This window comes from Gracilinanus agilis, chromosome 4 (assembly GCF_016433145.1).
Source record: "Gracilinanus agilis isolate LMUSP501 chromosome 4, AgileGrace, whole genome shotgun sequence".
NCBI lineage: Eukaryota > Metazoa > Chordata > Mammalia > Didelphimorphia > Didelphidae > Gracilinanus > Gracilinanus agilis.
Genome location: NC_058133.1, coordinates 6,683,747 through 6,699,956, shown reverse-complemented (window position 1 = coordinate 6,699,956; position 16,210 = coordinate 6,683,747). Strand labels below are relative to the sequence as shown.

The 16,210-nt window shown below is 42.1% G+C and overlaps 1 protein-coding gene across 1 annotated transcript in view; it reads right to left on the bottom strand.

The window, feature by feature from the left end:
• ZRANB2 (zinc finger RANBP2-type containing 2) overlaps positions 1-16,210 on the bottom strand; it is a 35,554-nt gene that overhangs the window by 8,829 nt on the left and 10,515 nt on the right. Inside the window, exons 2-6 of the mRNA XM_044674755.1 lie at positions 11,947-11,999; positions 11,749-11,857; positions 9,549-9,631; positions 2,486-2,562; positions 2,029-2,163 (exon numbers count right to left, since the gene is read on the bottom strand). Of these exons, the coding sequence (XP_044530690.1) occupies positions 2,029-2,163; positions 2,486-2,562; positions 9,549-9,631; positions 11,749-11,857; positions 11,947-11,999 (457 nt within the window). The remainder of the gene's footprint in view (positions 1-2,028; positions 2,164-2,485; positions 2,563-9,548; positions 9,632-11,748; positions 11,858-11,946; positions 12,000-16,210) is intronic.

Sequence of the window (16,210 nt, the reverse complement as noted above, 5' to 3'; positions counted from 1 at the left end):
TTTGTGATGGAGAAGAAAAGGAAATCTGGGCAACATGTGACCTAAATATCAGGAGATAAGATTTCAAAGGGTTTGGGTTCTGAAAAAGGAATGGTAGACATCACAGACTACAATTCTCCTTGGGAAGCTGGCCAAGGCAGGATAGGAAACTCTCAAGGATGAAATTCTAAACAGGAAGGACAAAAGGATAGTTGTCTAAGATCAATGTGAATGCGGAGGGAATGTGCTGATCGTCTTAGAGGAAAACTAAGAGGTAGAGAAGCTGGTAGCTAGGCCAGGTAACAGGAGAGGGGCCCTTTACAAACAGAGCCAAGGCTGGCTAAATCTCCAAAGAAACTGAGGTGGGATAATAAAAAGGTGCTACCCTGAGAAAAAAATGAAACCACTGTTGTGGGTGGGATGATTAATGAGCAGTGAGAAAAGGGGAGCTGCTTAATAAGAATTTGGCAGCCTTCCCCCATCTGTTTTCTCAGACTAGAGACTGACCTGTATAGGGCCAGGAGTGAATACCCAATTTAAGTAAGGTAACAGCACCAGCTGCCATGGATGGATGGATTCAAGTTGGCTGGTCCAAATGAACTCTGTTCTCTAGTAATAATTGAAATCGATAACACCTTCCTGGCTCCTACTTCTGCTAAGCACTGTCCAAATTCTGTTTCATTTGATCCTCACAATCACCCTAGGAGGGAAGAGCTTTTATTATCCCCCATTTTACAGGGGTGCAAACAGAGGCATGGCAAGGGTGACACAGCTAATCTGGCCTCCAGGCCTTGCACTCTATCTATTGCCCCACCAGGCTGAACCACTGCCAGGGATATTGCATTTTCCCAGGACTCCAAGTGAAGCTCCCTAGAAAGGGCCACATGACGTCTCAACTTTTAACAAGAGAAAATAACAGAAGTTTCTCAACTATGGGTTAGTGAGTTTGACTTAACTGGACTCTTAAAGAGACAGTGAACATCCAGCAAAAGGGCAGCGATAAGGAGGGCCAGCCTGACTGGGCCAAGAACAGGTCACTCTGAGGCCCCTTCATGTACGTCCTGTTTCAACAGGGCCCCAACAGGAAGGCTCCAGACCTCAGGAAAGCATTTGGGTCTTTCTCCCAATTCTCTTTTGGAATCCACTCAACTGGCTACATTTGCATTCAGATACCATGACCTGGCAGGCTTCCCTGGGATCTCCTAAAACAAGAACTCAGAGCAAAGCCCTGATGACATCTCCATCATATTCAAAGTAAAAGGATTTGGGGCAGGGGCAGCTGGGTAGTTCACTGGATTGAGAGCCAGGCCTAGAGACAGGAGGTTCTGGTTTCAAATCTGACCTCAGACACTTCCCAGCTGTGTGACCCTGGGCAAGTCACTTGACCCCCATTGCCTATCCTTATCACTCTTCTGCCTTGGAGCCAATACATAGTATTGACTCCAAGATGGGAGGTAAAGGTTTAAGAAAAAAAAAAAAAAAAATTGAGGGCAGCTAAGTGAGAGCCAGTCCTGGAGGTGAGATGTCCTGGATTCAAATCTAGCCTCAGACACGTTCTGGCTATATGACCCTGAGCAAATCCCTTAACCTCCATTGTCTAGCCCTTGCCCTTCTATCTTAAGAGTTGTTGACCGTTAAGACCGTGACCTGCCTCCAGGGGCAGTCAGACCAGAGAGATGGCTGGGAGACCTTGCCCAAAGCTCACAGTGGATGATCTTGAACAGTATTTACCAAAAAGAGCCTGGGCCACCTCAACAGGCCGGAGCTTCCTCACTGTTGTAGGTATTTGAGTGGAGAACAGACAGCCCAATTATCTCATGACAATGTGCTCAGAAGCTGGGAAAAATGACATTCGAAGTCCTCTTTAACTCTGGAAACCTGATTTTTTTTTGCATTTCAGACCCAGCTGTGCCACTTAGTTATTACTGTAATGAGGATAAATGCCTAAAATGAACAGCCCACCTCCAGGGTGAAGAGTGCTTTATAAAACTAAGCTATGGCTAGCCTTCTATTGGATGGGCAATAATCCTGAATAAGAAGTTTCATTACCTCATCCAATTTGTATTTGGATAGATCTTCATCCTCGTCCTCTTCTTCTCCCTCGGACTCTTTATCCTCAACTTCCTTTAAGATAGAGGCAGGTCCCACTGCTTTCCCTCTATACTTTTTCTTTTTCCGACCAAACTGAATAGAGAGAATTCCAGAAAAGAATCTTTCCTTAATCAACTAGAAACACATCCATTTTTATACCAATGCAATTTGTCAAATGAAAAAAATTACACACGAGGTTGTTATATTATTTGCCCTCCCCCAGAATGCTAACAATATTCTAGTAACATGTAATTTTGAGACAGATGCCCTCAAGGTATATATAAAGCAGAAAAGGCAATTCTATGGAACAAAAAAGGAAACAGAAATGTTCACTTAACTTTCTTTGTAGACATACTTCTGAAGTTTGCATTTGTTTTTATATTGTTCCATTTGAGTGCTATCACACCAGATTTACCTCATCATATTCTCCGTCGGACTCTTCTCGTTCAATATACTCCACATTTTCTCTTTCGTTAAAACCACCACCATATCCTTTAAAAAAAAAATCACAAGTTTTTATCATTATTTCTACCTATAAAGAGGATCTACTTACCTATCAAATAAGCCCAAGCGTGAGTTTCCCTTTCCGGTTCTGTGAATCAGTCAGACAGAATTCCCAGAATCAGGGCAGATACAATACCCCATTCCTGCCCACTTCTCCTGCCTCCCTATGGCCACGAGAGCTCAGTGGCCCCCTTCCTCTTCTGGGAAAGGCTACTGAACCCCATCAGCACTACTAGAGCTCCATGCAGGAAGCTTCTTAAAACAGCACCTCATTGTACCCAAGTCTGTTACAATATCATTCACTGATAAGTAAAAGAGGGGTTGCCTGCTTGAACAGCTTAAGGAAAGCACAAATGAAGCTCATCTCACCCCAACCCTTTCAGACAGTTCCTATCAGTATTTATTTGGTGCCTACAATGTGCCAGGTACTGAAGAGACTAATAAAATGAAAAACAAAAATCCCATCACCTGAGAAGACTATATTCCAAAAAAGAAAAAAATTACATAGAAGAGAAAAAACAAACCTGAAGATTGTGGAATGAGGGAGGGAAATCACATCCAATAAGACCTGGAAAGATGACTGTGTAGGACTTTTAAGACTAAACAGAGGAGTTTATATTTGACTCTAGAGGCAATAGGAAGCCTCTAGTGTTTACCGTACAGTGGGAGTGATAGGATCAGATGTGCATTTAAGAAAGATCACTTAGGTAGCAGCGTGGAGAAAGGCAAAGACCAGTACTATTCCATTCCTTCGGGTAGAGGGCTTTGAAGCGAGAGGAACTTAATAAGCCTCTGCCTGATCCTATGTCAGGTATAAACATTCTTTTGTCAGAGTGAAAATTTGCTTTAAAAGGCCTGGGTGAGATCTAGGCTGGGGATGAAAGTTCAGAGGATAACCGATCTCAAGTTTTGAGAGTCCCCTGAGACCATCCTACAAACAAGGAGACTAACAGCTAGGGAGATTAACTACTTTGTCCAAGGCCACAGATTGGAGGGGATTTTGATCTCAGTTCCTCTAATTACAGGCAACTGTGTCTCCTTTCACAACTTTAAAAAAAAAAAAAGATCATAAAGACAAATCACACCCTCTAGAGGAAATATCCAAAATTGTTAAAACTACCTACTTTTTTGGGGGGGGGGGGGAGGGGGAGGAAGGGGGAGAAAAGGCAGTTAAGTTATGAAGAATGTATTTTTATATATTCCTGAACAGGTTATTTATTAGCTGGAATATATGCCACTCCTTTCCCCATCAAATTAAGCTTATAAATAAATAACAGCATTAGTCTTTGTTCTTAGTACCACCAGACTGTAGTGAGAGGAAATCACACAAAAGGGAAAGAGCATCTATTTCTATAGCACCTACCAAATGCCAAGTTCTGTGCAATTATTATCTCACTGGATCTTCACAACCACCACTCCGCAATGCAGGTGCTGTTACTAACAATGTTTTATAGTCGAGGGAACATAGACAAAGAAGGTTAAGTGACCCACCCAGAGTCACAATGACCTGGGGTCTTCTTGACTATGGGCCTAGCCCTGTGTCCACTTGGCCACTGAGTGGTCTCTGATAGTAAGAGAAGTGATGATCACAATGAAGAGAATGCTAAGAACTGAAATAGAGATTTAATCCATCAGGCCAATCTTATTGATAAGGAAACTGAGGCTCTGAAATAAACACGGCTTGCTTAAAGCATTAAGTGGCAAAACCCAGGTCGGACCAAGTACAGAGGCTTTCTTTCTACTAAGCAGGCTCACTGAGTAAGAAAAAATGTAAAAGTGTTCAGTTAATGTACTTCTAATATTGTTGTCATTGAGTCATCCCAGTTGTGTTTGACTCTTTGTAATAAACCCATTTTGGGGTTTCCTTTTTAAAACATGTTTTAAGAATTTATTTTCAGGTATCTCAGCTCCTTCCACCTCACATCATAGAAGGCATCACCTAAAACAGAGAAGCCCATATATTTAAATCATGCCTTTCCTACCTCTCTCAGGTCTTTCTCTGATTCACAAGTTACTCTTTATACACTAAATGCTATAGCCGTATATAATGTTCTCTTGGTTTTACTTGTTATTTCATGTAAGTTTCTATTTTTAAAATTTAATCTGCTCATCATTTCTTACGGCACAGTAGTATTCCATCACAATCATCACAATTTGTTTAGCCATTCCCCAACTGATGGACATTCCCTTAATTTGCAGTTCTTTGCCACCACCAAGAGAATCGCTATAAATATTTCAGAACATGTTTTTTTTTTTTTTTTCCTCCCCTTTTCTCTGATCTCTTGGCTAAGGGTATACAGTTTTATAACTATTTGGGCATAATTCCAAATCGCTTTCCAAAATGGTTAGATCAGTTCACATTTCTGCCAAAGTGTATTAGTGCCCCCATTTTTCCACATCCCCCAAAACATTTGTCAAGTCAGTGATAGTGTGAGATGATATCAAGAATTGTTTTAATTTGCATTTCCCTAAAAAGTAGTGATTTTTTTCCCCACTTACTGATACATGGCTTTGATTTCTTCAGCTAAAAACTGTCCGTTCCGATCTTTTGCTCAATTGTCAGTTGGGGGATGGCTCTTATTCTTATCAATTTGACAAAGTTCTTTATGTTTTAGATATCAAACCTCTATCTGAGAAACTTTACAAAATGTCTTCTCCCAATTTTCTGCTTTCCTTCTATTCTTGGCTACACTAGTTTTATTTGTATAAAATCTATTTAGTTTAATGCACTCAAAATTGTCCTTTTTGTCTCATAATGCATTCCAATTCCTGTTTACCTATAAATTCCTCTCCTCTCCATAAATTTAATAGGTAATATGTTCCCTCTTCTTCTGATTTGCTTATGAGATCTCCTTTTATGTCTAAGACATCGAACAGCTTTTGATCTATACCTAGTTTCTGCCAAATTACTTTTCAACTGCCCCAGCAATTTTTCCCAATTGAGTTCTCATCCCTAAAACTTGGATCTATACTTCTGTTGAATACAAGGTTACTATAATTTTTTACTACTGTTTATAGTATATCTGTTCTGTTCCACTTCTATTTCTTAGCCAGTATCAGATAATTATTGCTTTATAATAGTTTTAAATCTGATGCTGCTAGACCTCCTTCCTTTACATTTTTTCTATTAATTCATTTGCTATTCTTCATCTTTTGTTCATCCAAATGAATCTTATATTTTTTCTAGCTTAATAAAATATTTTTTTTTTTGTAATTTAATTGGGATGGCACCAAGTAAGTAGGATAACTTAGGTAGGGTTGCTATTTTAATTATGTTGACTCTGCCTACCCATGAACAATGAATATTTCTCCACTTATCTAGATCTGACTATGTAAAAAGTATTTTCTAATTATGTTCATGTAGTTCCTAGTTTTGTTTTGGTAAGTATTCTCACCGGCATTTTATTCTGTCTGTGATTATGGGGAAACTCTTGTCTTGAACAACTCTATTGTTGATATATAAAAAGTCTGATGATTTGTGCAGGTTTATTTTATATCCTACTTAGCTAAAATTATTAATAGCTTCGACTAACTTCTTAGTTGAATATCTCCATGTTACTTGTAAGAAGAGATAGTTTTATGACCTCTTTGCCCTTTCTGCTTCCTTCAATTTCTTTTTTTTCTCTTATGGCTCTTGTTAACATTTCTAAGACTATATTAAATAATTTTGGCAACAATGGGCATATTTTGTTTCACTCTTGATCTTACTGGGACAGATTTTAATTTAACCCCCATTTGGTGCTGTCTATCTTGAATAAATGTTAAATAAGTAGTTGTTGAAGTAAATACACGAGGCTAATTATGCCTTAATTAATAAGGGTATTGAGCTGCAGGAAGTAAAGGAAGTCTATCTGCACAATGCAGTCAAGGCTCTTATAAAGTGCTGTGTTCATATTTTAACATCGTCAGCTGAAATGTATAGCACATCCTGAGAATGCCAGAGAACATACATAAGACTGTTCAAAGTGAATTCCCATTATGCCAGACACCATTACAAATTCAATAATCTTTTCTCATAGAAGGGGGCCCAGAAAAAGAAGCTTTGATGATCTTCTGTAATCAAATTATCACCATCAACAAATCCCACACATATAAAAATGAAGGCTGGGTAAAGTGATGAACTGCTCTCTGTCACTGGCCAAGGCCTGAAGGAGACTTTTCTTTTTAAACCTTTACCTTCCATCTTAGAATTAATGCTGAGTATTGAGTGGAAAGGGCTAGGCAGTAGGGGTTAAGCAACTAGCCCAGGGTCACCCAGCTAGGAAGGGTCTGAGGGCAATATGAACCCAGGACCTTCCATCGCCAGGCCTGGCTCTCTATTCAATGAGCCACCCAGCTGCCCCCTTGAAAGTGGCTCTTGATTCCACTGTAGTCAGAGCTAAGCTGTATCCAACAACCTCAGTCCTCCCTCTCTCCTACAGTACTGGAAACACTTCAGACAATATTCAACAAGCCATTCTCAGGGCTCCTTCGGTAACCTAAGTCTCTCCTACCGCTTCTCTGTAGGCAACGTAAGAGCAGGACTGTTCTCCTCAAGGAGCTTACAATCTAGTTATTAATTCTGACATCCATGAAAAGGAAGGCGACGGCACACCGGCTCTGGATAAGTGGACTAGAGTCAGTTGAGGCAAAGACCAGCAGGGCCTGCATTTATGCAAAGGCAAGTGAAAGAGGATCCCGAAGGATGGGTTGCCTGGAGAAATGGAGGCGGGAGCCCATTCCAACCCAGAGAAGAGCAAAGGGGACACTCTGGAGGAGGCCAGAGAGGGGCAGGTCAAGATCAGGGAGGGCCCCGCAAGCCAGAGCAGAGACGACACTTGTAAGCAGTGACCAAGTGAGGACGTCCGAGGAGGCCTGGTCTTCCCAGCTCTCAGCTCTTTGAGGGGAGTCTGCCCTCTTGCATACCCTGTCCAGCTTATTGATGGCTTTCTTAAAACTTATCTCCTAGAATCAACTTCCTATTCCAGAAGAGGCCTGTGCAGGCCAGAATCCCTCAGGAGCTCCCAATATATCCAATGCTGCCTCAGGGCAGATAGCTTTGCTTCTACAGTCCTGTGCCTTATTGATTCACATGGCATCCCTGCCAAGGCCAGCTATGCTTGGGCGGCTCTCGTCGACTCGTGATCCTTCTCTGCGGGGTGCTGAGAACGGGCCTCAGACCATTTCCCATGCTAAGCTCCCTCTTCTCTTCTCATCTCCTCCTTCGCCCATGTGGCCGAGGAGGGGAGGAGTCCTTGCTGAGGCCTCTGTCCCACCTTGTCTTCTCCCTCTTTGCTGGCAGCTGCCCTGCAAACACACCTCCCCTGGTCCTGCCATCCCCCGCGCTGTCCCTCCTCCCTCTGATAGTGAGTTCCCTACAAGGACGCCACCACTTTCCCTTCTCTCACTGGCAACTCCTTTGAGCTGATTCTCACCAAAGTTCCTGACATGTGAATTAAGGAAAATGCAATGGCCTTTACTGGTCTCTAGGAATTCCCACCCTTGTCATCCCCCGGCTCGCCTCATCTCCATGAGGCTCCTCTTCTTCACTTTCTTTTGCTGGGTCTTCCTCCAGGTCATGCCTCTCACCATGGGAGTCCCCCCCCCCCCCCCAGCTTTGTCCTGGGCGTTCTCTTCCTCTAGGAGCTAACAAACTACTGGGCTGAGCTAAATATATATTTTTAAAAAATAAAGTTTTATTGTACTTAAAAATGTACAAAACACCCTCAAACCCTGCCATCGATTCTCACCATTTGCCCTCTGTTGGTAAGTGAACTCTCCATCGTCCTGCCCTCCAGACCCTCAGGCCTCCCTGAGGCTGCCCCCCCCACCCCACTTCTAGGGATTCTAGACTGGTCTCCCTCCTCTTCTCCACAGCCTGACTTTCTTCAGTCCTAGTAGTCACCTTCTTTCCCAGTCCTCCTGAAGTCCAGTCGCTGCTTGTAGGCTGCCTCCCCATTAGATGGTTCCTTGGGAACAGATGGCTTTTTGTCTTTATACCCCCAGGTGCTTATTGGCATAGTGCCTGGCATCTGTCTGACTGAAGCACCTGTTCTATTTATCACCATTCGATTTTTTAATCAGATTTATCCAATTCATGCCTGCTATTCCTTCCAGCTGAGACGTGCACCTTATTCAAATGATAGCTGGGCCATAGAACTGTCTATGTTCCTCTGACGCTGCACCAAATCATAAAGATTTTTCTTGGATCCATGTAAACAGTCCAATGGATCTACCCAATTGCCCCTCCTTTTTCAAAAAATAGCACCAGTGAATTCCCAAGGCTCCTAACGAATACTTCCTTCTCAGACTTCAGGCCAATGGTTTCTAGTTCTCTAAAAACCTAGCATGCAGTGGTTATCTGGGTATTATATTCCAATAGTCTGTAATCTCTACATAGGCTGGGACTTGAACTAAGCACACAGTAAATCCTATAAAGTATTCGTTCAATCAACGAATGGTCTACCAGTCCAGTCCCATTAATGCTCTGGGCAAGTTTGAAGAACAAGGGAAATCGTGCACAGCTAAAGGGCACTTTGTACCAGTAAAGATGTAGGAAAATGTCTGATATTCTTTTTCTACCAAGACTTCAAGGTTGTATAGTTAATAAATATTCAATTAGACACTTAAAACACCTCGTTATGGGCCACCAATCCAGAGAATCCCTTGACAGAGCTAAATCACCCTGGTTTACATCAGGCACTCGCAAAGAGCACAGTGTACACAGAAACAGGACTAGGGAGTAAATTGTTTCCATTTTTGTGCACACGCTCCTTGTTGGGGTTCAGGCCATTGCTGGTATGGCTAGCTCTCAGTAGCCACTTTTGCATGCGATGAGGAACTTGAGAATTGATTATTTTGAAAAAAGAACAAATCGCGGAAAAGTGAGTACCGACAAACCAGTTGACTGTGTTTGCCCATAAGAGGAAGAGCACACATTACCACTACAATTCTTTTAAAAAATCACTACTACAGAAAACGTGGCTATAACTTACCAGTCCTTTCCTCTAGTTTAGCATACTTGGGAGTATTGCACATGTTACATTCGGATCTCCTGGCCCAATTCACATTACTGCAACTTAAGAATGGAAAGAATAGCACATTAGTGGAATACAAAGCATTATCAGAAAAAGCCAGAGAGGGCAGAGAAAATTAAAAGGTGAGCTAGTGTTTAGCACTATTAAAGAAGAACTTATTAAAATGAGACAAAATTAAGACACTAACTGACCTAGGAAAGACTTATGTCTGAGTTTTTTAGACAAGATAATTTTTTTAAACTGGTAAAAAATGGAAAACTAATCATAAAGTGGATGGAATGGGATTTTTTGGAAGTAAAAAACTGTCCATATTTCAGAGAAAAATCTGAGGAATTCCAGGCTGCCTAGAATCTCTGCGGTACCTTCCAATTCAAAGATTCTCTGATATATAATAAAGTCAAAAATATGGCTCAATCTCTGAACTCATGCAAATCCTGTAAGAAGTTCAAAACTCAATTCTCATACTAAATGTACCAGCTCTCCTTGTATGCTTCAAAATAGTGGAAGAATGAAAAAATATTTAGCTTTCTGGTATGCAAAGCATAAAGAACTTGTGCCAACATCTTCTGATTCCAATCACTCTTCTACTCAAGTTCAAAAGTAGAAGCAAAGCCAGAATCTGGGAAATCAACAAAGTTTTCAAACCCACGTTCAGTATCATGGAGGCCAAGCAGCCTTGAAGCCCCACCTAATAGCAAAAGGGAAAAAGGTCCTAGGATTCGGAACCGGAAATGCTGTTAGAGCCCATTTCGTTTTTCAGGGACAGAAAGCCAGCATAAGATGCCAAAGGTCACTGGGGTTGTGGCAGCTTAACTGACAGGAACTCCAAAAGCAGAGCACTTTCCCTATCACTGTGGCCCTATGAGAAAGGCAGAACTTCTAAGCTTCTTAGGATTTCTACACATAAACAGGAGAAGGAACAAACCATGAAAAAGCAAAAGTTCTCTTAAGAACTTGAATGGAAGGGGGCAGCTGGGTAGCTCAGTGCATCGAGAGCCAAGCCTAGAGACGGGAGGTCCTAGATTCAAGTCTGGCCTCAGACACTTCCCAGCTGTGTGACCCTGGGCAAGTCACTTGACCTCCATTGCCCACCCTTACCACTTTTCCACCTAGGAGCCAATACACAGAAATTAAGGGTTTAAAAAAAAAAGAACTTGAGTGGACCTGAGCTTAAATCTTACACTTGGGAAGTGGCCATGGAGACCATCCGTCTAGCCCTTTATTTGACAATGAATAAACCGTCAAAGGAAAGAAGAGTGACTCATTTAAAGTCACAATGACTCCCAACTCACTATCAGTTTAGTGATGTTCTTTCTCCCACTGAAGGCTGGGATGAGTTTTTATTCAAGTTTAATTTTTTGGGAAAACTGTCTACGCTTACAGGCGAAAATAAACAATTATATTAGCAGCTGACATTGGACAAAGACAAAAAGAATCAAGGCCTTTTTACACAGCAGTGAATATTGGTTACCAATAAAACTAGAATAAAGTCTCACTGATTAAAAGGCTACTTCAGCCAATGAGACATTTATAGAAATCAGGGTTAATTTCTCCCCAAGTGCGATATCTGACAGTTTCTAGAAGGAGAAAGAGATGGACTTATAACTTGATTTTATCATACATTACTTCTTTGTATATTTGTCTATAATCACAGCAATAAGCTGTGATTATAGACATAGCTGGGGGCAGCTGGGTGGCTCAGTGGATTGAGAGCCAGGCCTAGAGACTGGAGGTCCTAGGTTCAAGTCTGGCCTCGGACACTTCCAGCTGTGTGACCTTGGGCAAGTCACTTGACCCCTATTGCCCACCCTTACCACTCCTGGGCCAAGGACAGTCCCTAGCCGGGATGAAAAAGGAGGAGGGTTGGGCATGGGGCTAGCAACCCCACCCTGTAAAAACTACATCTGCTAAAGAAACTGCAACCTAAAGTAGGGGCAGCTGGGCTAGCTCAGTGGATTGAGAGCCAGGCCTAGAGACGAAAGGTCCTGGGTTCAAATCCGGCCTCAGCCACTTCCCAGCTGGGTGACCCTGAGCGACTGTGTGACCCATTGCCTACTGGTTGTGGCCCTATGCTCCTAGAATGGAGTCCCAGGATAAAAAAAAAAATAGACATAGCTACTGTTATGAAGTCAATAGAGAACAGAACTCAAAGACATACGTTTTACACTGCCAGTCGTTAGCACTAAATAGGCCTCGGCTCTTCTCAGCGAGCGTCTTTCCTATTTCAGTCCCACCAGCTTTCATCATCTTGGCTTCGGTTGTTTTTTCTGCAAATGGAAGAATAAAGATTTGGATTCTGGAGAAATTTGGAAAAATTGTCCTTGTGTTCAGGAGAGAATGCTGCTTGTATGTTTACCTCGACCACACCGGTTACAACTGGTTCTTCTTGCAAAGTTTACATTTCCACATCTAAAAAACAAAACAAAAGAAAAACTTTTGACAAAGCAAGCACATAGAAATGCCTTATTAAAAACATACATTTTATATACAATGCTGCTGCTCTAAGATGCTTCCTAATTATCTTGTGATAAAGAATACTACTAGATTTTTAAAAAATGTCCTAGAAACTAATAATTATAACTACTTGGTCTTAGAAAAAGAAGATGGGAACTAGATCAATGACAGAGAATGTATAGCTCAAAGTCAAGAAATTAAGAAGCACATATCCAGTTTGTTATGTGTCAGGCCCTGTCCTAAGTACTGAGGATCCAAAGAAAGGAATTATGGGGTTTGAACCCCATAAAGCATGTCATACACCACAGGAAGCTAACTAAATCAAGAAATTTGGGATAATTTTTCCATTTGCACAGAAAATACCTCGATGAGATCCTATATGGCAGAATTTTGCTGTTTTGAATTAGTGCTTACTAAGCATTCCCTCTGTGCCAGGAACTCAGGGGGCAGATGTTGGGGATACAAGTAAAAGGAATAAAGCAATCCTTACTCTCAAGGAATTCACCTTCTAATGGGGAAAATGAGTGCACCTAAACTCTAAGGGAGGTACAATAGAAAGTAAATACAATTATAAACAAAGTGGCTAAGTACAACTTGGTGAGATTCAATCCTGCTGGTAGGTGCAAAGTGCACTGAAAACCTAGCCAGAAGTTCCTCTTACTGCATTTTCCAAGCTCCTTGGGATATCTCCAACTTCTGGCATCCCTCCCTTTCTCAGGTCACTTGATGTCCTCAAGACTGTGCTTCTGCTTCCAGCACACACAGCCCTCCAGAGAGCTACTTTGTCTGGTGCCTTCTTTGTTTTGTACAGTAGCCTGGGAAGGCTTCCAGTGAGGCTGCTTCTAGTCCCTTTGAGATAACACAAAAAGCTAAGCTCTAGATATCTCTCTGGTCTTCCTCCACAATCACCCTCCATGCCTCAGAGATGAGGTGGTTTAGCCTTGGTTCTCATTGAGTCTTCAGCAAACTTCTTTGCTGTCTGCTGTTTCTCCACAAGGAATCAAATGACCATCACCCCCAATACTACTTGGCAAATCCATTTCTATTCTAAGCTGGAGTCACCCTTTGAAGCTCCCTCTGGAGATCTACCATTTACTGGGGTAGAAAGTTTATAGGACTTTTTACAGTCCTCCTGGAAGTGATTCAGCTAAACCTTCCTAGAAATTTGTGATAATTCATGTTGATGTCTTTTCTTGTCCACTACCCATTTTCTCAGTGTCAATGACTTAAAGACAGTTCAATGACCTCAGTCATATGCTAACATCACTTTATTTTTGTTCTTTCTTCTAATTTGGCATTGTCTTGATATCTGCTCTTTAAAGCTAAGTCTGATTTTGAGGATATTATTTGGAGTTCAGTTAAATCTTGTTGCTTGGCTTTCTTTTGGTCATATTTTGTGAAACAACAGAGTGATTTTTCTATCAGCTACAGAAGTCTTTGATTTTTTCTTTTTAGTCTTTTAACATCATTTTGCAGTTTAGTTTTGCTTTTTAATTACCTGCTCTTATTCAAGTCACTGCAGAGTCTAAGTAAATATTCTCTAAATTTAGAGTTCCCACATGTCTTTTGTAGAATTTCTTGATCTCTTTGTTTCCTGTAACAGTTGACTTCTGCATTAGGGCTTTTTCTTAAGTGAAGATGAGATGACCAGATGGCTCATGGAATGAGGCTTCTTGAGATAAAATCAAGTACGAATGTACTTGCCTCTTTAAGGAGAACTTGTTTAACTTCATTTTTGTGCTTTGCTGCATTTACAAGAAGAATATTAGGGAAGAACTAATGGAATCAGTTCTAGTAATATGTCTACTTACTCATCCCTGGACAAGAACTCACTTCTTGAATACCAACAGCTAAAATAACATTCCTTCGCAGCGTACAGGCTGATTCTAAAACATTCTCTTAGTCCCCTTAACCATGGCTGCCAGTTACTCCAGGAACAGAAGGGGCTCATGTTACATTTTCCTTTGATTGATGAGTTTCCCCGGTTGAAGAATTAATCACTGAATGCTGAGTGTACTACCAGTGTCCTAAGCAGGTCCTTGGAAAGCAGTTTGCTGCTAGGACCGCATAGGAGACATAATTCTGCTCCTGTACAAAGCTGGTTTGAATTAGAAATAGTGAATGTAGTTCTGGTCAACTACCGCAAGACTGATCTAGAAAAGGGCACTAATCTGATGAAGGGGGCCATGGAACTACGGATCCCAAAAAGAATCACAGAATAGTAAAATTCCAAGAATCTTATAGAGATTATCTCCTCCAACTACTTTATTTTACAGACGATGAAATGGAGGCCCCCAAATGACAAAACTTAGAAGTAGCAGCATTGGAACTTAAAACAAGTCATTGTAAGAAGAACAATAAATAGCAGCAACAACCACTCAAATTCCAGTGGAAGAAATAAGCTTAAGAAAACAAGATGAATAAATTTATAAAGCCACCATCACAGATTTTGTTTCCTTTCCCTTTCCTGACCAAGTCCTAGAATATGGGAACAAAAGGGACTGAAGTCTGACACATTTTTTCTACAAATTAAAAATATAATAAAACCTCAACTAAGTAAAATTCAACCCTCAATTTACTAAACATCTTTGAGGCATTCTACTTTTAAAAGGCTTAAATGACAACATAATAAATAGCAAGGCTTTTGTTAAAAACCAACTCGAGGGGTATAGCTTTAGGTCAGTCAACTGAGCTCAAACCTTGGTTTTCTACAATGTTGCACATGATGAGAATTTAGCAAACAACAAAAAAATACTCTGAATGAACAAAATGTTTCCCTATGTAGTATTTATTGAAGATGTAAAATGGGCTAATATATTCTAGAAAGATTTCCAACATAAGTGGAAATGAAAGTGTTCTGGTTACACCTGAGATTAACCAAAAAATTCAATAACCAAAACAACCATTTCCCCAAATATCCTGGCTAATCTGATTTCATTATACTAATTCCTACAGTAGGAAATGTGCTTGCCTTCACTCTATCTAATCAACAGAATTCATTAGGACTCAAGGAACAGCTACAGGATGAATAAGGGCTTATTAAAGCAGCATCAGGGGTGTTGAGGGGCATATACGAGGTCTTCTAAAGTAGGTACAACAAAGGGTGATAGGACTCTACCTTGTTCTCTATGAGAAATATTACTGGGAAGCATGTGTCCCCATCAAGTCATTCAGGTAGTGCCTACTAAGTGGGAAATTCTGTGCTAGATATTAGGAAAAGGTTCAAAAAACAGCCCTTTCTAACTGTATACTATACAAATAACCAAAAATTAGGGCATTCCTGACCCCAAATTTACAAAAACCAAAACCCTCATCTTTTGCCTCAGAGTCAACAACACTACGTGTGTATGGTTCCAAGGTAGACCAGAGGAGGGCTAGGCAATGGGGGTGAAGTGACTTGCCCAGTTCATCCAGCTAGTAAGTATCCGAGGCCAAATTTGAACTCAGGGTGTCCTGTCCCCACACCTGGTGCTCTACCCCACTGAGCCACTTCTTTGGCCTGAACTCACATTCTAAATATGGGAAGACAACCTATCGGGGCATAGTGGCCCAGGTGTTTGGGGGATTAGAGGGATGAACGGAGTCCCAAAGCAATTGCTTGAGGAGAGCCCTGGGTAGGAAGATGGCTGGGCCTGGGACTCGGGGTTGGCAGATGGACACAAGAAAGGGGAGAAGGGAAGGGGCCCAAGGTGTGGGGGTGGGAGGCGCAGAGATCCTCAGAGGCGCTGGAGAGGGACCCAGGGAAGCCCTGCAGTTTGCTACTGGGAGTCCTTTTTGGTCTGAGACTCTCTACAGGAGAAGAGATGGGAGGAGAGCGGCCTTCCCTGCTGCAGGCGGCTGAAGCCCAGGGAACCAGTACCAACCCCACGACCCCTCAGGCCTGGCCAGCCCGGTCCTTGCAGGGGGGGAGGGAGCAGCCCCGGGAGCCCAAGCTCAGCCTGTCTCCATTGTGACCACGGGCAGTGACCGTTCGGGCTCTTTAGGATGCTGGAATCAGGTGAATGAGGCGCTCCCGCCGCCCCCCCCCACCCCCCTGGTCGGGAAGAACAGGATTTGGGGGGGTAGAAATGCCTCGTATTCCCACCCCCCAATCGCGGCTTCAGGAGAACCCGAACCCCCTTTAGACGTCAGCAGCGGGGTCGCGCACCAAAGCCCCCCCCCCCCCC